The sequence below is a fragment of the Triticum aestivum genome, chromosome 3D (assembly GCF_018294505.1).
Source record: "Triticum aestivum cultivar Chinese Spring chromosome 3D, IWGSC CS RefSeq v2.1, whole genome shotgun sequence".
Classification (NCBI taxonomy): domain Eukaryota; kingdom Viridiplantae; phylum Streptophyta; class Magnoliopsida; order Poales; family Poaceae; genus Triticum; species Triticum aestivum.
Window position 1 is genome coordinate 415896670 of NC_057802.1, and position 27747 is coordinate 415924416.

At 47.9% G+C, this 27747-nt stretch overlaps 1 protein-coding gene across 1 annotated transcript; it reads right to left on the reverse strand.

Annotated features, from left to right (window-relative positions):
• Window positions 1-24515: 24515 nt before the first annotated feature.
• Window positions 24516-27393, reverse strand: LOC100037523 (glutathione S-transferase 1). Its single transcript, XM_044501999.1, has 3 exons — window positions 27049-27393; window positions 25773-25821; window positions 24516-25157 (listed from the first exon to the last, which is right to left on the reverse strand). The coding sequence occupies exons 1-3, from the start codon at window positions 27196-27198 to the stop codon at window positions 24718-24720; spliced, it is 639 nt and encodes a 212-aa protein (XP_044357934.1). The 5' UTR covers window positions 27199-27393; the 3' UTR covers window positions 24516-24717.
• Between the last annotated feature and the right edge of the window lie 354 nt (window positions 27394-27747).

Here is a 27747-nt window from a genome sequence, read left to right on the forward strand (position 1 = left end):
GTGATTACCGGTCTAGTTATCGATTGCCTAGGGACAAATAACTTTCTCGTAACAAAAAGCTCTCTACTAGAACTAATTTAGTTGTGTCTTTATCTAAACATCCCCTACTTTTTATTTACACGCTCTTTATCTTCTTGCAAACCTATCCAAAAACACCTACAAAGTACTTCTAGTTTCATACTTGTTTCCGGTAAAGCGAACATCAAGTGTGCGTAGAGTTGTATCGGTGGTCGATAGAACTTGACGGAATATTTGTTCTACCTTTAGCTCCTCGTTGGGTTCGACACTCTTACTTATCGAAAGAGGCTACAATTGATCCCCTATACTTGTGGGTTATCAGTGCTCCCTGGGTGGTTTTGGTAATTAATGTCAACATATCTCTTGTTGGACTAATGTTTTCATCTAGTGTATTTCAGACAAGTTCAACAGATGGAGTGGCGTGGACAAGAGGATGTGGAACCCCTTCAAGATGCTAAGGACAAAGGATTGGCTCAAGCTCAAAAGCTCAAGACTCTACATTGTACTTTTAGTGATCCAAGATCACATTGACTCCATAGGAAAGCCAATACTATTAAAAGGGGATGAGGTGTTGCTTAATGGCTTGCTTGCTCAAAGTGCTTAGTGATATGCTCCAAAACCCTCAACCACTTTCTCACATCCACATGTGTCCCAAACCAAAAGTCAAACTCGGCCCCACCGAAACATTCTATCCGGCGCCACCGAGTACACTTGACATAGCCACTGCCAGAAACCCTGATCAATTCGGTCTCACCGATGGGATCCCGGTCTCACCGAGATGGGCTTGCAAACTCTCTGGTTCCTGTTGCAATAAATTCGGTCCTACCGAGTTCTGTAATCGGTCTCACCGAGTTTGCCTGACCAACTCTCTGGTTAGCCTATTACCAAAATCGGTCCCACCGAGTTTGTGTAATCGGTAAAACCGAGATGAGGTTTTACCCTAACCCTAGCACATCGGTCCCACCGAAATGCCTAACGGTCACATTATGAACTAAATCGGTCCGACCGAGTTTTCTGATTCGGTCCCACCGAGTTTGGTGATTTGTGTGTAATGGTTAGATTTTGTGTGGAGGCTATATATACCCCTCCACCCACTCTTCATTCATGAGGAGAGCCATCAGAACATGCCTACACTTCCAGCATACATTTTTTGAGAAAGAACTACCTACTCATGTGTTGTGGTCAAGATAATCCACTCCAACCACATAAATCTTGATCTCTAGCCTTCTCCAACTTGCTTTCCACTCAAATCATCTTTCCACCAAATCCAAATATGTGAGAGAGAGTTGAGTGTTGGGGAGACTATCATTTGAAGCACAAGATCAAGGAGTTCATCATCAACACACCATCTATTACCTTTTGGAGAGTGGTGTCTTCTAGATTGGTTAGGTGTCACTTGGGAGCCTCCGTCAAGATTGTGGAGTTGAACCAAGAAGTTTGTACGGGCAAGGAGATCGCCTACTTCGCGAAGATCTACCCTAGTGAGGCAAGTCCTTCGTGGGCGATGGCCATGGTGGGATAGACAAGGTTGCTTCTTCGTGGACCCTTCGTGGGTGGAGCCCTCCATGGACTCGCGCAACCGTTACCCTTCGTGGGTTGAAGTGTCCATCAACGTGGATGTACGATAGCACCACCTATCGGAACCACGCCAAAAATCTCCGTGTCTCCAATTGCGTTTGCACACTCCAATCCCATCCCTTTACATTCTTGCAAATCGCATGCTTTACTTTCCGCTGCTCATATACTCTTGTCATGCTTGCTTGATATGTATTGTGAATGTTTAAACTTGTGCTAAAACTCCATCTCAACCTAAAGAAATAAAAAGCTGCAATTTTTCTTGCTAAGAGTCTATTCACCCCCTCTAGACACCTCTTCTCGATCCTTTCAATTGGTATCAGAGCATTGGTCTCCATTGCTTTGGTTTAAACACCTTTGGACGAAGATGGATGAGTCTACGTTGGGGAGTCTTACACGTAGAGTGCCTATACTTGATGGAGAGTACTTTCATGAGTGAAAAAATGAGATGCTTGAGATTTTCAATGAATATCACTTGAACAAGTACATCACTAGTCCTTGCATTCCCCCTAGTGATCCTTTGCATCCCACTCCTGATGAGGATCTTGACATGATTCACAATCTTAGAACTATCAGTCTTATTGTTAGAGGATTGCCCAAAAATTTGATTGCTAGCTTACCTGCTCTTGATTGTGCTTACACCATATGGAGATTTCTAGAGGAACGATTCCCAAATTATTCCTTGAAAAAACTAGATGAGATTATCCATAAGTCTATTGCCTTGAATAGGATGAGTACCGGTGATCCTAAGTTTGATGATTGCCTGTTTGAGCTTCGTGATCTCATGCGTGCCAAAGGAGATGTTGGAATTATTAGCAATATCATTTTCGAAGTCATTAGAATCCATAGAGATGAACATTGTTACGGTCATACTTCTAATGAATCACCTTCTTTCGGAAATGATCAATTACAAGGTGATGTTGAACATGGATACTATGATGAGGATGATGATAGCGACTTTGATCTCGATGAGTCCATGAGACACTTTGGTCTTATGGCTAATCTTCGCGGCTACATGGCTGGAGGAAAGGAATGGGTTCTTGATAGTGGATGTACCGATCATATGACCGGAGACAAGGATATGTTTCGTGAGCTTGCTGAAAACGACGGCCCTCGGAAGTATGTCACTTTTGGTGATAACTCAAAGGGTAAGGTGGTTGGCCTTGGTAAGGTGGCCATCTCACATGATAGCTCCATACAAAATGTTATGCTCGTTGAATCTCTTGGCTACAATTTACTTTCGTATCTAGACTTGCTGACTTTGGTTTCAATGTCCTATTTACTGAAGTAGATTGCCAAGTGTTTCGTAGAGATAATCATAAAATGGTCTTTACCGGTATACGTAGAGGTGATCTTTACATTGTTGACTTCACTAAAAAGGCTCAACCTAGAACTTGCTTAATTGCTAAATCTTCGAAAGGCTGGTTGTGGCATAGAAGGTTAGGTCATGTGGGCATGCGAAATCTTGATAAGCTTATTAAAGGTAATCATATCCTTGGAGTGAAAGATGTTATATTTGACAAGGATAGATTGTGCAGTGCTTGTCAAGCAGGAAAACAAGTTGGAGGAAGTCACCCCGTGAAGAACATAATGACCACGAGAAGACCGCTCGAGCTACTTCATATGGATCTTTTTGGTCCCAATGCCTACAAGAGTCTCGGTGGAAACTCATTTGGTCTAGTTATAGTCAATGGCTTTTCAAGATTTACGTGGGTGTTCTTTCTTGATGATAAATCGCAGGTCCAAAAGATCTTCAAGAGCTTCGCTAGTAAGGCCCAAAATCAATTTGAAGTGAAGATCAAGAAGGTTCGCAGCGACAACAGAACAGAGTTCAAGAACGCGAATGTGGATACCTTTCTTGACAAAGAAGGGATTTCACATGAGTTCTCGGCTACGTACACACCTCAACAAAATGGAGTTGTTGAGAGGAAGAGTCAAACTCTTATTGAGATGGCGAGAATGATGCTTGATGAGTACAAGACTCCAAAACATTTTGGGCACAAGCGGTTGAGACGGCTTGTCATGCAACAAATCGCTTGTATCTTCACAAGCTGCTCGGCAAGACGGCATACGAGCTCCTCACCGGTAACAAACCCCAAGTTGGATACTTTCGAGTATTCGGCTCAAAGTGCTACATTCTTGATAAGCATCGTCGTTCTAAATTTGCTCCTAAATCTCATGAGGGTTTCCTACTTGGTTATGGCTCAAACTCTCACACTTACCGTCTCTACAACTATTTCACCCGAAAGGTTGAAGAGACGGTAGATGTGAAGTTTGATGAATCTAATGGCTCGCAAGTAGAGCAATTGCCAATTGATGTAGGAGACAAAGCCCCTTCGGAAGCAATCCAAGACTTGTCTATTAGCAAGATTCGGCCAACGGAGGTGAAGGAGAGTACCTCGTCCGTCCAAGTGGAAGCTTCTACCTCACGACAAGGTGAACCAAGAGTTGACATGGAATCATCCACAAGTGGGACACATCAAGATGAAGAAAACGAGGAAGTACACCAAGATGAACCTCGCCAACCTCCTTCTCCACCACGACAGGAGAACGACAACGTCAACGATGAAGAAGGCCAAGAAGAAGGACAAGATGATGAAGAAGATGTTCCACCCCAACCCAAGCAAAAGCTCTCACGAGTTTGAGCAAGAGTCTCAAGAGACCATCCCGCCGAACAAATCTTCAATGATATTCAAACCGGGAGAATCACTCGCTCTAAAACTCGTTTGGCTAATTTTTGTGAACATTATTCATTCATTTCTAGCATTGAACCTATGAAGGTTGAAGATGCATTGGAAGATCCGGATTGGATAAACTCCATGCATGAATAGCTACACAACTTTGAGAGAAATCAAGTGTGGACATTGGTCGAGAAGCCCAACAACAACCACAACATCATTGGTACCAAATGGGTGTTTCGAAACAAGCAAGACGAAGATGGTCAAGTCGTCCGCAACAAAGCACGTCTCGTCACCCAAGGCTACACTCAAGTCTAAGGTATGGACAATGGTGAGACATATGCCCCCGTTGCTAGACTTGAGTCCATCCGCATCTTACTTGCCTATGCTAATCACCATGATATCACCTTGTACCAAATGAACATTAAAAGTGCCTTTCTAAATGGTGAAATTGAGGAGGAAGTTTATGTTACGCAACCTCCCGGCATTGTTAATCCTAAGAAACCCTACCATGTTTACAAACTTCACAAAGCTCTTTATGGTCTTAAACAAGCTCCTAGAGCATGGTATAAATGCTTGACCAAGTTTCTTATTGAAAAAGGCTTTGAGATTGGAAAAATAGATTCTACTCTTTTTACTAAAAGGGTTAATGGTGAATTATTCGTGTGCCAAATTTATGTTGACGATATCATATTTGCTTCGACTAACCCTCATTTTAGTGAAAGTTTGGGAAAGCTAATGTCGAAGAAGTTTGAGATGTCTATGATGAGTGAACTCAAGTTCTTTCTTGGTTTGCAAATCAAGCAAACTAAGGAAGGCACCTTTGTTTCTCAAACAAAGTACACCAAGGACTTATTCAAGAAGTTCAACATGCAAGAAAGCAAAGGTATGAAAACCCCATGCCTACTAGTGGACATCTTGACTTGACCAAGGATGGCAAATCGGTTGACCAAAAGGTTTACCGATCTATGATTGGTTCATTGTTATATCTATGTGCCTCCCATCCCGATATTATGCTAAGTGTGTGCATGTGTGCACGATATCAAGAAGCACCCAAAGAATGTCATCTTAAGGTTGTGAAAAGGATAGTGAGATACTTAATACATACACCAAAATTTGGCATTTGGTATCCTAAGAGGTCCTCTTTTGATCTTGTTGGCTATTCCAATTCGGACTATGCTAGAGAAAAGGTTGATAGAAAGTCCACTTCGGGTACTTGTCAATTTCTTGGTAGATCTCTTGTGTCTTGGTCCTCCAAGAAACAAAACCCGGTATCCTTATCCACCGCCGAAGCGGAATACATTGTCGACGATTCATGTTGTGCTCAATTACTTTGGATGACCCAAACTCTTAAAGATTATGGGATCAATGTGAAACATGTTCCATTGCTTTGTGACAATAAGAGTGCTATTAAGATTGCTCACAATCCCGTGCAACATTCTCGAACTAAGCATATTGAAGTTTGTCATCATTTCATTCGAGACCATGTTGCTAAAGGGGACATTGATCTTAAGGATGTTTGTACCGATAAGCAGTTGGCGGATATATTCACCAAACCGCTTGATGAGAAAGCTTTTTGTCGTTTGAGAGGTGAATTGAACATCATTGATGCTTCAAACTTGGAGTAGGAACTCCATTTGGATACATGCAAGGCATGAGCCTATGACTAGTCCTTGATTCTTCTCTTATGATGATGATCATATGTCTTGGATAGATTTGTACCCTTGCATGCTATCTAACCCTTGTAGGTACTTGGATGAATCAAAATCCATGAGATTGCAACTCACGCACATCTTGAGCAATCTCTACATCACCAAGTCTCTACACAATGGTGGTTGAAGACAAGGAAGCATGAAACCCTTCAACATATCCTTTGACAAATTCTATATATCAAATTTCATTTGGTATCAAATTTCATGATTGTCATTTTGGATACACAAGTGCTCTTCCTTGCAAGACTAGCCCATGTAGGTAGATGAACTCAACTCCAAGTGGTGCTCCCAATCCTTGACGTGCTACATCAATCTTGAGCATTCCACGCAAGTTCAACTACATGATCAAGTTCAACACCACCACCCAAGGTATGTTATTCCATCTTAGAGAAACTTTACCCCAAGTTATGGGTCAAAGCAGCTCAACAAGGTGTGAATACATCAAATGCTTAAACGGAAAATGGTAACCCCATTTTGAGCTTAAACGATGAGTATGACTTATGATCAAGTGTTCTCACTTGACTCCTTAGTCAATATACTCTAACATAGGTGACTTTGTCACCGCCCAATTCTAGATGAAGTTCTCTAGTGTTTCTCTGAGTTTTTGCATTTGTCCCTTGCATATTTATTTCTCTTCTTTTATCAAAAAAAACATAGGTGACTTCCTCTAGACTTTCTTTTATCTGTTTTGTTCTGCATTCCCTGCATCCAATTCATTGAAAATCCTTCAGTTAATTCCTTGCAAATCTTTGTGAGATCTTATTTGCCTAGTGAGCTGAGGTGACTATTGCTCTTTCTCTATGTTGAACTCGGTCACACCGGTTTGCTACTTTCCATCCAACCGAACCCATTCGGTGCAACCAAAGAACACAACTCGGTGCCACCGATTTCACTGCAGAAAAGACAATTTCCCACTTGTTCCTGCATTCTTGTTCCAGCTCCACTCAATGATTCTTGTCCTCTACCAGCATCACAATCTATATGCTGCTTTGCTCTGTGACTCAAGGACCAAACTCATTTTGACTCAAAATCCAGAAGGTCCCTTCTTGGAAATTGATGTCAAAGGGGGAGAGAGAGATCACATCAAAGCTTAATCCTTCAAAAGGGGGGAGAATACTTCAAACAGGGGGAGATAGGTAATCACATTCAAAGGCCCCAGATGCTTGGTGTTCAAGAGGAGAGAAGTCACATGTCTTTAAGAGGGGAAAGACATGATTATGTTATCTGATTGTTTTCTGATGTTTTTGCTCTGATTTTGTATCCCTATTTTCTCCCATTATCCAATATAAGATTCAGGGGGAGAAAGACTGCTAGGGAAGGAAGTCTTTGAATTCATTGCATATCTTTTACCTTTGGGGACATGTCTATATCCAATAGAGTACTTAGTACTCACTCTCTACATGTCATCCCAGTCTTGGTACTCTTGTGGTTTCTTTTGTTTGCTCTGTCTAGTAGATGTATCTGTGTTATCTAACCTTGTTTACTCAGGTTCATCTCTTACTAAGCCAGCTCAAGACCACAAGGTAAGTGTATGCATCACACTCATATGCATGATGATTTCTTGTTGATCTACATATTGTTTGCAAGAAGGAATCATGAACATAAGGTTAAACTTCATATATTCATATCATTTGCTCTGGTGCATATAGCCAAGATACATGTAACACATTGCTTGCTCTGTCATGTCTATGCTTTCACATGCTCTTATATTCCTTATTTACATGATTGCATACATGTAGGGGAGCCCGTGCATGTTACATGTCCTTTCCAGAGCTTTACTTGCTATTCTCTATATATTTATCTAAAGCTTTGATGTATGTTGTCATCAATTGCCAAAAAGGGGGAGATTGAAAGCACAAGTGCTCCCTGGGTGGTTTTGGTAATTAATGTCAACATATCTCTTGTTGGACTAATGTTTTCATCTAGTGTATTTCAGACAAGTTCAACAGATCGAGTGGTGTGGACAAGAGGATGTGGAACCCCTTCAAGATGCTAAGGACAAAGGATTGGCTCAAGCTCAAAAGCTCAAGACTCTACATTTTAATTTTAGAGATCCAAGATCACATTGAGTCCATAGGAAAGCCAATACTATTAAAAGGGGATGAGGTGTTGCTTAATGGCTTGCTTGCTCAAAGTGCTTAGTGATATGCTCCAAAACCCTCAACCACTTTCTCACATCCACATATGTCCCAAACCAAAAGTCAAACTCGGCCCCACGGAAACATTCTATCCGGCGCCACTGAGTTCACTTGACATAGCCACTGCCAAAAACCCTAATCAATTCGGTCTCGCCGATGGGATCCCGGTCTCACCGAGATGGGCTTGCAAACTCTCTGGTTCCTGTTGCAATAAATTCGGTCCTACCGAGTTCTGTAATCGGTCCCACCGAGTTTGCCTAACCAACTTTCTGGTTAGCCTATTACCAAAATCGGTCCCACCAAGTTTGTGTAATTGGTAAAACCGAGATGAGGTTTTACCCTAACCCTAGCACATCGGTCCCACCAAAATGCCTAACGGTCACATTATGAACTAAATCGGTCCGACCAAGTTTTCTGATTCGGTCCCATCGATTTTGGTGATTTGTGTGTAATGGTTAGATTTTGTGTGGAGGCTATATATACCCCTCCACCCACTCTTCATTCGTGAGGAGAGCCATCAGAACATGCCTACAATTCCAGCATACATTTTCTGAGAAAGAACCACTTACTCATGTGTTGAGGTCAAGATAATCCACTCCAACCACATAAATCTTGATCTCTAGCCTTCCCCAACTTGCTTTCCACTCAAATCATCTTTCCACCAAATCCAAATCTGTGAGAGAGAGTTGAGTGTTGGGGAGACTATCATTTGAAGCACAAGAGAAAGGAGTTCATCATCAACACACCATCTATTACCTTTTGGAGAGTGGTGTCTCCGAGATTGGTTAGGTGTCACTTGGGAGCCTCCGTCAAGATTGCGGAGTTGAACCAAGGAGTTTGTACGGGCAAGGAGATCGCCTACTTCATGAAGATCTACCCTAGTGAGGCAAGTCCTTCGTGGGCGATGTCCATGGTAGGATAGACAAGGTTGCTTCTTCGTGGACCCTTCGTGGGTGGAGCCCTCCGTGGACTCGCGCAATCGTTACCCTTCGTGGGTTGAAGTCTCCATCAACGTGGATGTACGATAGCACCACCTATCGGAACCACGCAAAAAATCTCTGTGTCTCCAATTGCGTTTGCACACTCCAATCCCATCCCTTTACATTCTTGCAAATTGCATACTTTACTTCCCGCTGCTCATATACTCTTGGCATGCTTGCTTGATATGTATTGTGAATGTTTAAACTTGTGCTAGAACTCCATCTCAACCTAAAGAAATTAAAAACTAAAATTTTTCTTGCTAAGAGTCTATTCACCCCCCTCTAGACACCTCTTCTCGATCCTTTCAATTGGTAATAGAGCATTGATCTCCATTGCTTTGGTTTAAACACCTTTGAGGAAGATGGATGAGTCTACGTTGGGGAGTCTTAGATGTAGAGTGCCTATACTTGATGGAGAGTACTTTCATGAGTGGAAAAATGAGATGCTTGAGATTTTCAATGAATATCACTTGAACAAGTACATCACTAGTCCTTGCATTCCCCCTAGTGATCCTTTGCATCCCACTCCTGATGAGGATCTTGACATGATTCACAATCTTAGAACTATCAATCTTATTGTTAGAGGGTTGCCCAAAAATTTGATTGCTAGCTTACCCGCTCTTGATTGTGCTTACACCATATGGAGATTTCTAGAGGAACGATTCCCATTCCTTGAAAAATCTAGATGAGATTCTCCATAACTCTATTGCCTTGAATAGGATGAGTACTAGTGATCCCAAGTTTGATGATTGCCTGTTTGAGCTTCGTGATCTCATGCATGCCAAAGGAGATGTTGGAATTATTAGCAATATCATTTCCGAAGTCATTAGAATCCATAGAAATGAACATTGTTACGGTCATACTTCTAATGAATCACCTTCTTTAGGAAATGATCAATTACAAGATGATGCTGAACATGGATACTATGATGAGGATGATGATAGCGACTTTGATCTCGATGAGTCTATGAGACACTTTGGTCTCATGGCTAATCTTCGCGGCTACATGGCTGGAGGAAAGGAATGGGCTCTTGATAGTGGATGTACCGATCATATGACCGGAGACAAGCATATGTTTCGTGAGCTTGCTAAAAACGACGGCCCTCGGAAGTATGTCACTTTTGGTGATAACTCAAAGGGTAAAGTGGTTGGCCTTGGTAAGGTGGCCATTGTCGGATTTTGGGTTCCGGCAAAACCCTCAGGTTCGAACACTGGGGTGCGCACGAAGATTCCCCCCTACCAGATCACGCCCTCAGCCTCACCGCGATCTCTAAGATATGCTCGACGAACTCACAACACAAGGGACACAAGATTTATACTGGTTCGGGCCACCATTAATACCCTACTCTAGTGTGGTGGTGGTGGATTGCCTCTTGGGCTGAGGATGAACAGTACAAGGGAAGAACAGCCTCCTGAGGAGAGGTGTTCTTGTGCTTGGTGGATGTGTGTGGGTGAGGATTGCTCGAGATCAGTTGCCTCCTACTATGGTGGCTAGCCCTATTTATAGAGGCCCTGGTCCTCTTCCCAAATATTGAGCGGGAAGGGATGCCACAACGGCCAATTTGAAGGGGGATAGCTAGTACAAGATATCCTGAGTAAAGGTGGTCTTCGCCTACCAAAGGCTCTGGTGGTGACGCCTTCTTGGGCTCCACCGTGACCTCCGTCCTTCCGTCCTACTGGTCTTAGTCTCATTGCACCGATATGGAAAACTTTGCCTGATGCCTCGGTACTCCTCGCCTGCGCTTGCCTCCTTAACACCAAAGAGGAAGCGAGGACACTGCACGCGCTGGCGCCCGCCTGGTCTTGGTCATCATGGCTTACGTCATTGGGACCTCGCGAGGTTTTGCCTTGCCTTGATCTCTCCGCTCCTCGCGAGCCAGCCTTGTGAAGCCGCTCCCGAGGAGGTCTTGTGTCGTCCGCCTCGCGAGGGTCTTGAATGCTCGCTGGTGAAGACGGGCCGTATGGGCCCGCTCGTAGAGCCATGCCGTGGGCCGCAGGCAGGCAAGTCTAGGGACCCCCGTTCCCAGAACGCCGACAGTAGCCCCCGGGCCCAAGGCGCGCTCGGAGTTGGCTTCGAGGCGAAGCCAAAGGGCAAGTACGGAGCGCCGCGGGCCCCAATAGCCTGCGGCCTTGGTCGATGCGTGGCGGTTGATTGGATGTGGGCGGCCCCGCTTCCCCACGCAGCCTTGACATCCGCCTGGCTAGGCGGCCACGGCGCCCTACGCAGCTATTCCCCCTTCGCAGGCAACGCACTCCCCAACTCCTTCGATTCTTCGAATCCCAGCTTCCTCTCCAATCCAACTCGGGCCAAATCCTCTCCATTGCCATGGCGCCGAAATGAATGGAGAGAGGGAAGAAGCCCCTGTCCTCGGCCAATCCACCCCCGTCAATCGAGCCCGCCGTTGGTCGATCGCAGGTGCTCAATCAGGAGGCCATGGATAAGGTCCGCCCCGCGCTCGCAACCAACTTCAACGAGTGGGGAGGTACGGTGGCCTGGCCTACGTCTCGAGCCATAGTCGACGACAGGACAGCCACCGAGGTTCAGTTCTTCATCGACGCCCTGTGGGCTGGCCTGGTTCCCCCTTTTTCCGCCTTCTTCAATGTCGTGTTCTCCCATTATCAGATCCATACGCTGCACCTCAATCCCCAATCCGTTGCTCTCCTCGTCGTCTTCGCCTTTGTTTGCGAGGCCATGGTGGGCATTGCCCCCTCTGTGGCCCTCCTGCGCCATTTCTTCTCGCTGCACCTAACCGACCCCCTGTAGTGCTAAGGGTGCCTGAGCTTCCAAGCTGTGGCGGAGACGGCCGGCTCGGGGGCCGATTTTGAGCTCCCACCGTCCGTAAGTGGGTTCCGGACGCGATGGGTGTATGTGGATGTAGGAGTGCTCAGCCCCCTGCTCTCGCCTCCATCGCCGCCTGCCGTCGCCAACTCTGGCTGGGGCCACGAGAAGCTCGCGAGCTCTCGCCTTTCCTTTGTCTGGCTCCGGTTGAGGAGGCTGAAGGATCTTGGCGTGACTGCGCCTCAGGTGGTGAAGGAGTTTCTCCGACGCCGCATTGCTCCACTTCAGCGCCATTCCCAGCCGATGTGGGCCTGACCGGCGATCAAGACCGCATGAGGCTTCAGGAATTGAGGCTTCCGGCTGAGGCACGAAGGACGATGCTCGGAGTCTTGGCCGGTGACCCCCCGTCGGGTGATTTGTCCTAGGGAAGTTGTTGCTTGTATAACTGCCCGAACAAGGTGGAATCCGTGGGGCAGATGCCCTCCTTCGATGAACGGGGGCAGCATCCAGTCGGCCTTGTGGGGCCCCGTGAGAATCCCATCACCGTGGTTCCTCTCCTTGTCGCTGGTGCCGAGCTTGCCCGGAGAGTGGACGCAGGGAGGCAAGCACTGCTAGAGGCCGGAGGCACGGGTGCCGAGGCGTCGATGTCTCCTGAGGCTCCCACGGCGTCATCCTCGGCCCGTGACTCTTATCCTGGGGTAGCAGTTGAGCAGGTGAAGCAGCCCACTGCTTGTGAGGCCGAGGCTCCTGGGGTCTCGGCAGGTCGCCTTGAGGCGGAGACCGTCGCCTCTCCCCAGCCTGGTGCTCCTGAGGCCGTCTCCTTGGGCGCTTCACCGGTCGCGCACCGTGCTGGCCGCCATGTACAACGCTTGGGCCGGTTCCGCGTGGACTTCGAGGAGCTTCGTAAGAGGAAGGGGCCCCCAAGCTGCGGCAGTGGCGCCTTCGGGCCGTTGAAGCAGAGGAAGTACATCGCCATTGATGAGTAAGTACCTTATCTTTGTAATTCTTCATTTGCCGCTTCCCTTTCATGACGGTGGTTCTTCAGGACCCCTTCCACCAAGGCCATGAAGTCTCCTGAGAGGCAACCTCCGCTCACCTCGTCTCTCCCGCTAACCTTGAGCGCCCCAAGCCTGCACGCTGCCCCTGGCGCGGGGTCAGCCGAAGAAGCAAGCCTGCCTGCGAGGCACCTTGAGCCCGTGCCCTCGCCGTCTCTCCTTCATGGCCTTGCTTGGAGTGCAACGGGCGTGCCTAGAGCTCCTCCTCTGACCGTGGACGGCGACTGGTTGGCTTCGATCCTGGGCTCCTCTTCAAGTGGCGGGCCTACACCAACCCAGGCCTCTTGCGGGGCTCGGTCAGCCATCGAGGGAGCGCCAGCTCCCAGCCCCCAGGTGACAAGGGGTGAGCTGCTTCGGGTTCCGTCGACGACCCCCGGGACGAATTGCGGCATCGGCCGCGTGCTCAAGTTTGAGCGCGAACGAAGCGTCGTCCGCCACGAGATCTTCCGAGAGGCGGTGGGCGCGATGAACCGGCTCGGTAGAGAACTATCGGACGTAGACGCACGCCTCGAAGCTGAGGGTCGTCGGCTGATGGAGGAGCGACATAAGCTGAAGGTGGCCATCAACCTCGGGCGCCACCAGCGCGAGCTTGACAATGCGAAGGTCGAGGCGTCTCTCGCGACCTCGCGGGAGGCCTTCTCCCGAGCCCTGGAGGAAGCCCGTGAAGCCGACCGCCGCCGCGAGATCGCAGAAAAGTGGGCGTGGGAGCTTCAGGCCTGGAGCGCATCCCTGGAGCAGCAGGTAGAGGCGTGCCAAGCCGCCCTTGCGTCGATGAGGGGGACGCCTGCCGAGGAAGAAGAGATCCTGAAGCGTGAGGAAGCGCTGGCGCTGGAAGCCATTGAGCGCAGCCTTGAGCTGGAGCGGTTGGAGACAAGGGAGCGCCAAGTCGCCCAAGCGGAGGATGCCGTCGACGCGCGCGAGGCCCGGGTCCAGGAGGAGGTCGACCGTCGCGTGGACAAGGCTCGCGCGGATCTTGTGAGCAGGCATGACCTGAAGCTGAAACTTGTTGAAGCCGAGGCTGCGGGCAGGACTGCTCCCCTCAAGTCTAGGTTGACCGAGGCGGAACGACGCGAGGAGGCCGCCGCAGCCGCCCTGGTCTCGACGCGGGCTGAACTGGCCTCCGCCCGCGCCGAGCTGCTTCCTCTTCAGCAGCGGGTCACCGATGCCGAGTCCATCGCGCGGCAGAACAGGGAGGAAGTGCTCCAATGACGGACGCTGGAGCATGTGCACGCCCCCATGCTTGAGGGCCTTAGGAACAGGGCCAATGCGGCGCTGGGCCATATCTGCGATGAGAACGCCCCTCATCCCTGCACGACTGACTACGCCAGCCACCTCCGCTTCTTCACCGATGTGGTGACGCGCCTGGAGAACTGTTCCGAGAGGGCTCGCCAACTCGTTGAAGAGAGGAGCCGCGATCTGCTTGGGCGTCCGTTCTCCCGCGTCTTCAGCCATCTCCAAAACACCTATCCCAACTTTCATTTTGACACCGCCATTGCTCCCGTACCCGAGGTCATCCGAGGTGACCTGGCACGATGGGTGGAAGACAACGTGGACGCGCTGGTCAGGGCCTTCACTTCTGATGACGATGCGGTGGTGGTTGGTGCAGATGAAGGTGACGTAGTTGACAACGGCGAGGGCGGCGCTGGCGACGGTGACGGGGACGCCAGTGATGGCGACAGCGATGCCAGTGATGCGTCTGAAGGTGACCTGGGGGACGCCGTTAGCGACATGTCCGAGTGAACCCGTGCTTCCCTGTTGTTTATCCTGCATGCTAAAACTCGGGCACGGCCCTGGAGGTTGTGAGAGAATTTTGGGAGGGGAAGCCCCCCATGTGAACAGATTGATATCTCTACTACTTAGGCCAAGCTGAATATATGTCTTCATGAACTCGTGAACCCTGCGGCAAGTTTGTTGTTGCGATTTACCTTAGCCGGAACAGGCCCCAAGCTGGCCCTGCAGGTTACGAGCGTGCCGATCCGCCCGAAGGGGCCTCGTGAGAAGCGAACGCCAGTCACGGGAAGGCGTGCGTGCAGCGCTCGTGCGCTATGCCCAGCCCTCGCTCGCGAGGGGCCCGCGAGGAGGAGGCAGCAGGTGCAAACTTTGAATCAGGGCAAGAACCAAATCGCAAGAAATCGCATGAACGAGAAAAGGCACCCCCCGCGCACACCAGTGAAAATTCAAATTTCAAATTAAATCCAAAGCCAGAAAGCAAGGCTACAGAAAAGAGGTTAAAAGCAAATGGCTGCGTTCGGCGCCTAGTCTAGTCTTCTTGTCTTCTCACCAGCGCGGAGCTAAGTGCTGCCACTAGGACGTGGGAGGGAGCCCCCGAGGCCCGAGGACGGCGCTCCTGAGGCTCCGGGGCGTGTACAGCCCCACTCATTATTACGTGAGAGTGTCATGAGCGGAGACCTTCACAGGCGTGAGCCTTACTTCATATCGCCAGACGAGGGCCGCGCCTTGCGCCTCCCTCGACCACCATTGGGGGCGTCCGGAAACCAGGACGACTCCAAGGGGCAAAGGGGACGCCAGCGGCGCCCTCGGCGACCACGGATCCTCTACCGGGGAAAGGCTCTTGGGCACCTCCCTGGCAGAGGGCCTACCTCCGGGGGATGCCTTGCTCCGTGCGGCAGGGGGAGGGGCGTTGCTCCCGACCCCTCTCCTGCAGCCCCCAGTGCACTCCCCCTGGAGGTAGGGAGGCTGTCGAGTTGGGGCCGCCACCCGCTGCCGTGACCTGGTCCACCTGCGACCCATGGTTAGCGTAAGCCTGCTCCTGAGAGATTAGCGGTACCCTGTAGCTGCAGCTGCCAGCGTGGTCGATGTGGCCCCCGGGCGGCTCCTGGGAGGCCTCGACTTCTGGCGCCTCCTCCTCCCATCCCGGCTCGAAGAACGAGTCGGGGTCGTCTTCTGGCGTGTACTCCTGGTCCATCATGCGGGGCACGTAGGCCTCCGGGGCCGTTGCCCCGAAGACCTCGCCTAAGTGCCCCACGCTCCACGTCGCCCGGCCCAACGCGCCGTCTTAAGGAGGGTAAGGTGGCATCCCGCTGGTGCCGTGGGTGGCGACGCTCCTGCCCACGCTCGTTGGAGGTGTCGTGGGTGCGACGAAGCGTCCGGCGCCGCTGGTCGCGCCGGTGTCGATGGAGCCTCCCAGCATGCCCGGGGGCACGCGGGCGTGACGAGGCCCGCCGTGCGACCCGGCCATGGCCCGAGGCGTGAGCGGGTAGCAGAAGGGCGGTGCTCCCATAGTCGCCGCATCCAGATGCTCGCCGACGCGCTCCAGCAACGCATCCCGGCCGCTCTCCATCAATCGGCATTGCAGCAGCTCCCGCGCTACCGTGAGCGCGGCCCTCATGTTTGCTTGCTCCCGTCGGGTGTGCGGCACCGTGGTCGCGGCGTGGCTGGAGGCCCTTGCGGCTGCCCGCGCTTGTCGCTGAGTAAGGGCGGACGTCGGGTGACCGCGCCCCCCGCGCCCCGCGGCGTTTGGCGGTGCGCGTGCCGCTTGGGGCGCGGGGTTGAGGTCTTCTTGGGCGGACGGTGCCGCCTGGGTGGGCCAAGCTGCCCAACGGTCGGTGTTGGCCCTCGGGTCGCCGGACATCGGAACCGCAGAGCGTCGGCGGATCAACTGGCGGAATGAAAGCTCCGGCGCACCCCTACCTGGCGCACCAAATGTCGGATTTCGGGTTCCGGCAAAACCCTCAAGGTTCGAACACTGGGGTGCGCACGAAGATTTCCCCATACCAGATCATGCCCTCAGCCTCACCGCGATCTCTAAGCTATGCTCGACGAACTCACAACACAAGGGACACAAGATTTATACTGGTTCGGGCCACCGTTGTGGTGTAATACCCTACTCCAGTGTGGTGGTGGTGGATTGCCTCTTGGGCTGAGGATGAACAGTACAAGGAAAGAACAGCCTCCTGAGGAGAGGTGTTCTTGTGCTTGGTGGATGTGTGTGGGTGAGGATTGCTCGAGATCAGTTGCCTCCTACTATGGTGGCTAGCCCTATTTATAGAGGCCCTGGTCCTCTTCCCAAATATTGAGCGGGAAGGGATGCCACAACGGCCAATTTGAAGGGGGACAGCTAGTACAAGCTATCCTGACTAAAGGTGGTCTTCGCCTGCCAAAGGCTCTGGTGGTGACGCCGTCTTGGGCTCCACGGTGACCTCCATCCTGCCGTCCTGCTGGTCTTGGTCTCGTTGCACCGATATGAAAACCTTTGCCTGATGCCTCGGTACTCCTCGCCTGCGCTTGCCTCCTTAACACCAAAGACGAAGCGAGGACACTGCACGCGCTGGCGCCCGCCTGGTCTTGGTCGTCATGGCTTACGTCATTGGGACCTCACGAGGTTTTGCCTTGCCTTGATCTCTCCACCCCTCGCGAGCCAGCCTGGTGAAGCCGCTCCCGAGGAGGTCTTGTGTCGTCCGCCTCGCGAGGCTTGGCCCCTCGCGAGGGTCTTGAATGCTCGCTGGTGAAGACGGGCCGTACGGGCCCGCTCGCAGAGCCACGCCGTGGGCCACAGGCAGGCAAGTCTGGGGACCCCCATTCCCAGAACGCCGACAACCATCTGACATGATAGCTCTAAACAAAATGTTATGCTCGTTGAATCTCTTGGCTACAATTTACTTTCCGTATCTAGACTTGCTGACTTTGGTTTCAATGTCCTATTTACTGAAGTAGATTGCCAAGTGTTTCGTAGAGATAATCATAAAATGGTCTTCACCGGTATACGTAGAGGTGATCTTTACATTGTTGACTTCACTAAAAAGGCTCAACCTAGAACTTGCTTTATTGCTAAATCTTCGAAAGGTTGGTTGTGGCATAGAAGGTTAGGTCATGTGGGCATGCGAAATCTTGATAATCTTATTAAAGGTAATCATATCCTTGGAGTGAAAGATGTTAAATTTGACAAGGATAGATTGTCCAGTGCTTGTCAAGCAGGAAAACAAGTTGGAGGAAGTCACCCCGTGAATAACACAATGACCACGAGAAGACCGCTCGAGCTACTTCATATGGATCTTTTTGGTCCCAATGCCTACAAGAGTCTCGGTGGAAACTCATTTGGTCTAGTTATAGTCGATGACTTTTCAAGATTTACGTGGGTGTTCTTTCTTGGTTATAAATCGCAGGTCCAAAAGATCTTCAAGAGTTTCGCTAGGAAGGCCCAAAATCAATTTGAAGTGAAGATCAAGAAGGTTCGCAGCAACAACGGAACGGAGTTCAAGAACGCAAATGTGGATACCTTTCTTGACGAAGAAGGGATTTCACACGAGTTCTCGGCTATGTACACACCTCAACAAAATGGAGTTGTTGAGAGGAAGAACCGAACTCTTACTGAGATGGCAAGAACAATGCTTGATGAGTACAAGACTCCAAAACACTTTTGGGCGGAAGCGGTTGAGACGGCTTGTCATGCAACAAATCGCTTGTATCTTCACAAGCTGCTCGGCAAGACGGCATATGAGCTCCTCACCGGTAACAAACCCCAAGTTGGATACTTTCGAGTATTCGGCTCAAAGTGCTACGTACTTGATAAGCATCGTCATTCTAAATTTGCCCCTACAATTGTTACTGATCTAGTTTTAAATATTATAGCATGAACGGAAGTGTTCTTACTTGGAGTGGGTTGATCAAGAGTGCCATAGTCTTTGAAGATGTGCCTAACGAAGCTCTGGAGCATGTATGAGGAAGTGAACACACGTAGGCTTAGAGAAAGTCTTGTCAACGCTGAAGCATATTTCAAGATGCAGGATAAAAAGTTTAAGGTGGAGAATGAGCTCAGATTTTTTTAATCGGACTTTGGTAAGATGGTGTTGGCGAAGGAGGAGGCACTTTCCCGGTTGGCCCATGCAAAATGGGTTCTTACTGAACTGAAAGCAGAGGTGGATAAGACGAGCCTGGATGATCTCGATTAGGGAAATGAATATATTGTTCTCATGAAGTTGAACTAGCTATATGTTGTACTGTGCTGTTTTCATGTAGCTACCGTACTGTGATGTTATAATATATTTATGTGCCTGATATGAAATTGGCAAACAGCTGTTTGATATGAAATGTGAATTTGGGTAATACTGGAATTACTAATTGTAAACTAATAAACCTGCTAAATATGTCATGGACCTTTGCAAACTGTTATAGCAGTAAAAGCGCTTGCGATGGATAGCCCAATGCCACACAGTTTTCTTCATCAAATTGTGTGCGATATAGTTGATAAAAGCAAACATTTAACCAAGGAAGACCGTGTGTGATAGTTACACCTTTTACATACGAGCCTACACATAAAACTGTGTGGGATTTACGTCCGAACGGAAACGTTTTCCCTGGATTGACTGTGTGGGATGTGCATAAGAACGGAAACGTATTCCTTGGATTGACTGTGTGTGATATACATACGAACGGAAATGTTTTTATGTGATTCACTGTGTGGGATGTACATACCTACGGAAATTATTTTCTCGGATTACCGTGTGGGATGTACATACCTACGGAAATGATTTTCTCGGATTACCGTGTATGATGTACATACCTACGGAAATGATTGGGTTTCGATGCCTCGTCCGATCGCACACGGCCCCAGCCTGGGTCCCAGGAGGGCCTATCCCCGACGATTTCTGGGTCATGTGGGAAGGACACCCTATCGCACACACTCACTTGGCAACGGTTCCAAATGCCGCCGCGGAAAGGGGTAAAAAACCATTTGTTTAGGACCGACGAGCACCAGTATAGTCTAGTAGAGGCTTACTAGGGACACGGTATTTTTTTATATTTTCACACATGAATTTAAGTTTACAATCAATACAATTCTAGCATGAATAATAAACATTTATCATGAATAAGGAAATATAAAATAACAACTTTATTATTGCCTTTAGGGAATATTTTTTTCACAATAAAGCATATAAGAGCCACTTAACAATTCGTACGAAGTCTTCACCTTACGACGGCTCAAGAAAAGAAAAGAATTCAGAAAACGACCTAAAATATTTTTAGAGTTTTTAGTTTTTCTGAAGAAAATGAACGAAAGAAGAAAACGAAAAGCAAGAGAAACTATTTACACCGAAGAACTCCCAACAATAAATAAAAGAAGAAATTAGAAATCTTTTTAGATTTTCTTTTAGTACTACAAACTAACTAAACGAGAAAGAAGAACCAAAAAGAAGCGAGAAATATCTTTGGATTTTCGAAGTTTTTCAAACACACAAAAGAAACGAAATAAAAACGAAACATGGGTATAGAAAGAGAACGATGAACACCGACAAGTGTAATTAATATGTGAACATGTAAATGAAATGTCGGTGAGAGTACGTACTCCCCCAAACTTAGGTTTTTGGCCTAGCTTGGTGATCACCACTGCTGGTCTGGGTAGTATCCTTGGTGGAAGCTTTGATTGGCATTACGTGCAACCTCCTCAGCAAGGCGGGCGGCCTCCACTGCAACATTGTGTTCCTCGGCCTCCTCCAAATAGACAAAATGTCTTTGTTTGCTCTGAAAGTCACAGAGAGTAGGCGCGGGCAGAATAATAGAGACATCATGGTATTTATCAAAGGCTAGTTTATATTCACATTCATTGGTCCCATACTCAATAAACCTGTGCTGTTGCATCGCCTCAAAATTCAAGAAGTTAGGAGGGGGCATAGGATCATTGGGTCTAACAGAAACACCCAAACTTGCAGCCAAACAAGAAGCATAAATCCCTCAGTACAAATCACCATCCCGCGAATTTCTGCCTAAGCGACGTGCAATTATAGACCCAAAGTTATAATCTCTAGAACCATGTACAATAGCATGTACTCCCTCCGTCTCAAAATAAATGACTCAACTTTGTACTAACTTTATACTAAAACTAGTACAAAGTGAGCATAAAGCTAGTAAAAAATTGAGTCACTTATTTTGGGAGGGAGTAGTATACTCAAATCAGGTGCACATGTTGCACTAAAATCATGCTTACCAGCTAGGCATTTCCCAACAAATACTGCAAAGTAGCCAATGGTAGGAAACTGAATACTCCTAATTTCAGCATGTATCACGCCTCTATCCTCCCCGTTACAAATGCTACTAAGAAATGCATCATAGTCAACCTTGCACGGTCTGTCGAGCGAACCCAAATACGGAATTTTACAGATATAACAAAACTCTTCAAGAGGCATACTATAGGATTTCTCATAGAGATGAGATAGAACTCTGGATGATGCAGACACGTACTCAAAATTTTGCACAAAAGTGTTGGTAAGGTGATAGTACTGGGTGCACTTATCTGAGAGGAAAGCGGTCAGCTCGGCATTCTCTATATATTGATCGAATTCTTGCTTGATGTCGGCGCCCATCATGAAAGTGTCACCAGGCCATTGACAAGATTTTACATCGGCACCTCGCACAAAACTTTCTCGGGGCTCATGATACGTCGGTCGTGCCGCACTTTGGCTTGAAGAGCCTCCTGAAGACCTCCTTCCGAACATGTTTCCTTCTCTGTTTTTCTTTTTTTTTTGAAATTTTTGGGCCACAAATAAGAGGTGAATAAAACTCAATAAAATTGATAGCAACAACTCCTACAAAGTCCGTTAAGATAGTAACATCAGCAGCAACAACTGGAACGTCCTCGCAAATACCGATGGGTATAGTAGTAGATTTTATCAGTCATTTGCAAGGAAATTTCAGTAGGAATCATTTTACTCAAATCCAGTCCGTTAAGAGAGAAAGGCATAACGCTAACGCCGGCTCCTAAATCACGCAAAGCAGTTTTGACATAATTATTCTTAATAGAGCATGGTATAGTGGGTATCCCTAGATCTCCTAGCTTTTCAGGTATTTTTCCTTTGAAAGAATAATTTGCAAACATAGTGGAAATTCGGCCTCAGGTATTTTCCTTTTCATAGCATCGGCCAAAGGTACTTGCAAGAATAAAGTTCTAAGCAATTCAACAAAACGATTGAAAGCATCATCGTCTTTGGACTTAGTAGCTTTACTAGGAAAAGGCATGGGTTTCTGAACCCATGGTTCTCTTTTTTACCATGCTTCTTAGCAACGAAGTCTCTTTTACCGTATGTTTCATTTTTAGGAGGTGGGTCATCAAGCTCAATTTCAGGTTATATTTCTACATCATTACCAAGTTCATTATTATCATTAGGTGGAGCATAAACATGATCATCATTATTATCATTATCGCTAGGTAAATGCTCGTCACCAAATTTTTGTCTCGGCATCAGAGATAGAAACATCATTAGAATTCTCAGTAGGTTTTTCTATAACAGGTTCGCTAGAAGCATGCAAAGTTTTATTCTTACTCTTTTTATTCTTCTTCTTAGGTGAACTAGCCTTAATTCTCTGAGAATCTTGTTCAATTCTTTTAGGAGGAATCTTAGGATACAAAGGTTCCTGTGTCATTCTACCACCTCTAGTCATTAGTCTAACAGCATGATCATTAGTTTTACTGGACATTTCATTACTCTAACTGGTCTACCAAATCGATGTGTCTTCACCGAGCCTACCTGGTTTCCAATTCATCACCCATTTACTTTAAGTTATTCCGCTGCTGAAGATTATGTGATCTACTTTCTGAAGAACGTGAAGACTTTCATCATGATGCCTTTTACTTCTTCAGTTCATCTTCTGTACACTTGAATGTCTGTATGATTGCATGTTCATCACTTGCATCTATCTTGTTTGCATGCTTTATGCTTTTGTGATGAATTAGTCTCGTCCTCGTTTTTACTTCCTCACTCCGATCTTCGTCAAATTCATCAGAGTTTGACAAATTTTCAAAAATCTCCCATTCACTCCCCCCCTCTGGGAGTGAACCTGCGCTTTCACCTTGGATCGCTTCCGAGTACGTCGGCGCTTGGGGGGTCTTTTTCCTCCTCCCCGTACTCCTTAGGGGTGTTGACCATGTAGACGTCATAGGTAGAGGTTGCGGCCCAAATACTAGTATGTGATAAGGACATGGGTGAAGCCACTCCTGATGCGCCATCGACATCTTCATCCATGTCGGTCCCTCATCGGAGGTGTAGTACAGTATGTCGATTAAATCTTCGACCATAGTGACTAGGTGGGTGGTGGGATGGACATAAATTTCCTTATCGTCGGCTTTAAGTCTGATCTGATCACAAAACGAGGACTGCCCGTCTGAGATCCCAAGGTTTTGGATCTAGTCTAGCATCTCGCTCAAAAGTGAGAGGTCCGCCGGGCCCATCTTCTGACACTAGGCGGGGGCCTGCAGTATGCTTGGCAGGTTGCGTGATGCGACCTCAGAGCACTGGCCGGCCAAGGTTAACTCCTGGTCTGCTAGCGAAGCGATCGGATCCGAGCTTGAGGCGGGTTTCGAGGTTTGGGTCGGAAGTAGAATCCGCGGTCAACACCTCAACATCCGTGGGGTTCTCGAGCTTATGTGACGTCAATCCTGAGAGCACTAGATCACCAAGGGAGTCGGCAGTATATTCTAGATTTCAAATATGATCATTTGATCTAGGGCGAAACAATCAACTTAGCTGAGGCGGCTATTCGAATCAGCGTGAAGGACAACGCTGCCGAACGCGAGAAGCTGGCCGGGGAGGAAGATACCTCCACATCTAATGATGTTGTCGATATGCAGACGAGCCATTGATCCTTTGTGACCACACAGCGGGACTTGTATGGGCCACCAATGCCGGTGCTAAAACCGGCTGATCTCGGGTAGGGAGTCCCGAGCTGTGGATCTGAGAACAATGGGTAATAGGAGACAAGGGAGACGATGTTTACCCATGTTCGGACCCTCTCGAAGAGGTAAAACCCTACGTCATGCTTTAATTGTATTGATGTGATGGGGATTTGATTGTATTGATGTGATGGGGTACAGGTACAAGAGAATCTACCTCGAGATCATATGATTGTGTTCTAAACCCTAAGGCTCGTAATTGTGCTCCACGGACTAAACCCCTCGGCTTATATATGCACCGGGGTGCCTAGGTCTACATATATGGTCGGTTGGCAACTAGGAATAAACATGCCGACTATTAAAATTGTCCTTGAAGTATACGAAGTCTTCGGTGGTTTCCATCTTGCTTACGAGGTTCACAGCTTCGGCTATCCTCCAAGCGACAACTAGTGGGCCATTAGCTCGGCCCATAGATAACATGCCCCATAGGTTAGGACCCCTAGTCCGGGACACCCTCACTTAGCACCTCATCTAAGCACTTGTGCATGTCAGAGGCCCACTTCGGCGCGGCAAACTGCACCAGGGAAACCTGTTTATCATCTTTACAGACGTGATTCAGCTCTTGTGTTGCCAGGCTTGTGGGACAGGAGTGCAAACATCCTCTGAACAATGACACCATCGTGAAGAAGCATTGGATAAATATCACTACACATGCTAGGTGTGCTCTTTGGCCGTTGAAACTATCCAATATAGAAGAATCATATGGTGCTCTTTGGCCGCTGAAACTATTCAACTTAGGAGGATCAAATGGCACAAACAGGTTCCCAATCTTATGTATCTGCTTCAGATTTTCGCTGCGTCTTCCGAAACAGACTCCCTTCTCACATCCAAAAAGGATACAGAGGCAGCTAAAGAGCTAATGGCCAGATCATCGAAGCAACAGATGAAAAAATATTAAAGTTGAGATAAATACCTGGGCACAATTTATTATTAAACCAGAGCACAGGAATGCTCATTTCAGTACAAGATTAGACAGGATCGCAAGCACAAGCCTGAACAATCAACACGAGGAGACATCACAAGAACACACACTCGTACAGGCACACATCAGGGGGGACACACCTCGGCTTATTTCGCGACGAACGAGCGCCAGAAACTAAGATCATGGCTTCATCAGCGCAGCGACCTTCTGGACGGACGGCCTCGCCAACAGGTCAGTCCACCAGGCCTTCACATGCGGGTACGCGTCGAACAGAGATGCGTAGGGTGTAGCCGCCAAGCACAGGGTGACAGACACATGGTTAAGGTCCGCAAGACTGAGGGAGTCTCCAGCCAGGTACTTGGACTTGCTCAGGTGCGCCTCGTACACTGCCAGCACGTTCTTGATCTTAACAAGGTTGTCGTCAATGACCTTCTGGTCAGTGGCTCCCCCAAGCATAGGATGGATAAGGCACTCGAAGAGAATGGGGCTCAGAGCGGCGGTGTACTGATGGGCCTCCACCTCGAGCCACACATCCACCATTGCTGACTCCTTGATGTCGCCCTCCTTCAACAGCTCTGGCTTGTTCTTGCGGCACGCATACTTGCAAATAGCACGTGATTCTAATGCGAAGAGAAAAAGAAAATAGAACCAGAGTTATGATGATTCTGAAGGGAGTATGGTACTATTTTATTCCATTTCAATAAATCGGTCTAAAACTAGTAAAATGATCATTTCTAAACTTGATTAGATTTCAAATTAGAACCCATAAGCATAGTATATGATTGCTTGGGAAACCTTACCATAACTCATGTTTTTGTCTTCCGACGAAGCTTGTGGTTGGTAACTATATAATTATTACATCATCATTCTAATCTCAAGCTTCAAGCATACGAGGGTAGTTGACGAAAACTCCAAAAAGGTATAACTTGACTCCTAATATAATGCCAGACGGCAGCTAACAATTAGACAACATTGTTTTTTTACTCATGTGATTTGTGAAAAATACCTTCAAAGGTTTATCATTAATCCAAATGAAACTGTTTCTTTGTTTCTAGTAAAGGCTCAGGTACAATTTAAGCCCAAGTGGAGATGCTAGCTTTGTTATACTACAAGGCAACAACATTAACAGCAAAACAAACAACCACAACAACAATAATGCAAAAGCATCATGACCCGTTATAGTTCTGTTTATGAGGGGTAGAAAAGAGAGAACGTCTCAAGAGGTAGCATCATACCGAAGACGTACAAGTCACCATCCTGCAAAGCTGGCACCTGGCCAAAGGGCTGCAGAGAACAACATGAAGACAGTGAGTTTTATCATATGTCACACCTCTAAAAACAGAAACCACATGTCACAGTTACTATCACACTAAGATTAGTCTCTCTATGAGATGCTGCTGTAGTGACTGTTTTATGTTTTGCTGTCAACTTTCTGAGCATTCACATGTGCTTGGGACTCTTGGGTAAATGGTGTAAGATAGTTTGCTGAACCAAGGATCGTCTGTTCCATGAGCAACACAGGGAAGGCCTCATACTGGAAGAGAATATGCCTCTTGCAAACCTTAACATCCACCCTATTATTACCACACCTTACCTACCATCAAGCAAATCTGATAGATGTATGTGGTGTATTGATAAGAAACAAGTCAAAGGATAGGGATGACTAACCTATAAGATCTACAAAAAAATTAAAAAATAATCGAACTAGCAGAGGATTAAAGGGCACATCCAGATCCAATCTTTTGGTACAAAGTGACACAAGAGTAACAGGGTGGGTGCTGGCGTCGGTGCTGGGTGCAGGAAGTGCTTCGGATTTGCTCACACTGTATACTGCTTGAGATTGGGATTTGCTGCAAGATTAATTTGTCAAGGTACCTACGAACTAGCAGAGCACTAACACATCTAGAACAAATTTCCACACCGAATCCAAATCTTGTATTTACGAGGTTTAGGGGAAGACGTAAAATAACGCACTTGATACAGTGAAGTAGGTGGCCGGTGGCGTGGGAAGCGTGGATGTGGGGAAAATATGATACTGTATGATTTTATCCACACTGCAAGTGGCCTAAAGTCAATTGACTAAAAGATTGGGTAGCAGCGGAGGTACTAATTAAGGTCACCACGCGGTCCACGCCCAAATGGCTCGCCAATCTGAGACGAGCTGCGGAAAAACTCATGCCGTATACTCGAATGACTTGTAAATATCGAACCCCAGTCTCGAATCGTGATACTTTTTTCTTCTGAAATTCGAATCGAGATACTAGATTATACGAGAGGGACAGCGACATCTCTCCGGCCCCCGTTAAAATAAATAAACAGTGATAGAGGCATGGAAGCGACCCCTCGCCGGGAGTTGACTGACTTTTGTTCCGCCGATCGCAGCAGGAGGACCGAACGAATCGACATCATCCTCGTGAAATTAGAGGCGAGCAGACGGCACAGGGCCGGACCATCGACAGTCACGGATGGTAAATTCAAGGGGAGGGCGGCAGTTAGGGCATGGGCACGTACGTTCCTGGCGAGGTGGTCGGGGCTCTTGTGCTCGCCGGTGCCGAAGTTGATGGGGACGAGCTCGTACTCGACGCCGGCCTCCTCCAGCGCCGCCACGCACCTGGTGACGTTCCACGACAGGGTCGCGCCGTACAGCTTCACCGGAGCCATCTCTTCTCACTCTGCAACGCACTCGAACCTTTTTTCTCTCTTCTTCTCGGTAGGTAAAGCCGCTGCGGATGGGATGGGATGGAGAAGACCACGCTCGGGGTCTCGGCTAAATAGGCGACGGAGGGTTTGCTCCCTTCCAACGGAGCAGGTGCGGTGCAGCCGTGGAGTGGGAGAGGGAGAGGGAGCGGGTTGGTGAGGTTAGGTGGAAGGTGCGGCTGGTCGATGGCCCCCGCGCCTCTAGGTGCTTCCGTTTCTTCAACCATTTCGATTAGTGCTCCTGTTTCGAAAAAAGAAATAGCAGTACTCCTCAATTTTATTTTATTTTTGCACGAGCTTTTTTCTAGTACTCCACTCTATTCTGTGTCTGTATAGTTGGTTTTCACTTTTCAGCGACCGACCGACGCAAGTGATGACGCTCGGTAGTGCGCCAGCGGCGCATCGAGATCCGCGCATCGCCTTTCTCCATCACTTTTAGTTTTTATTGATTGATTAATTTTGAGCTTCTTCCGATGAAGCTTCGTCAGCACTTTTAGTTCGGCCGGAAATTAA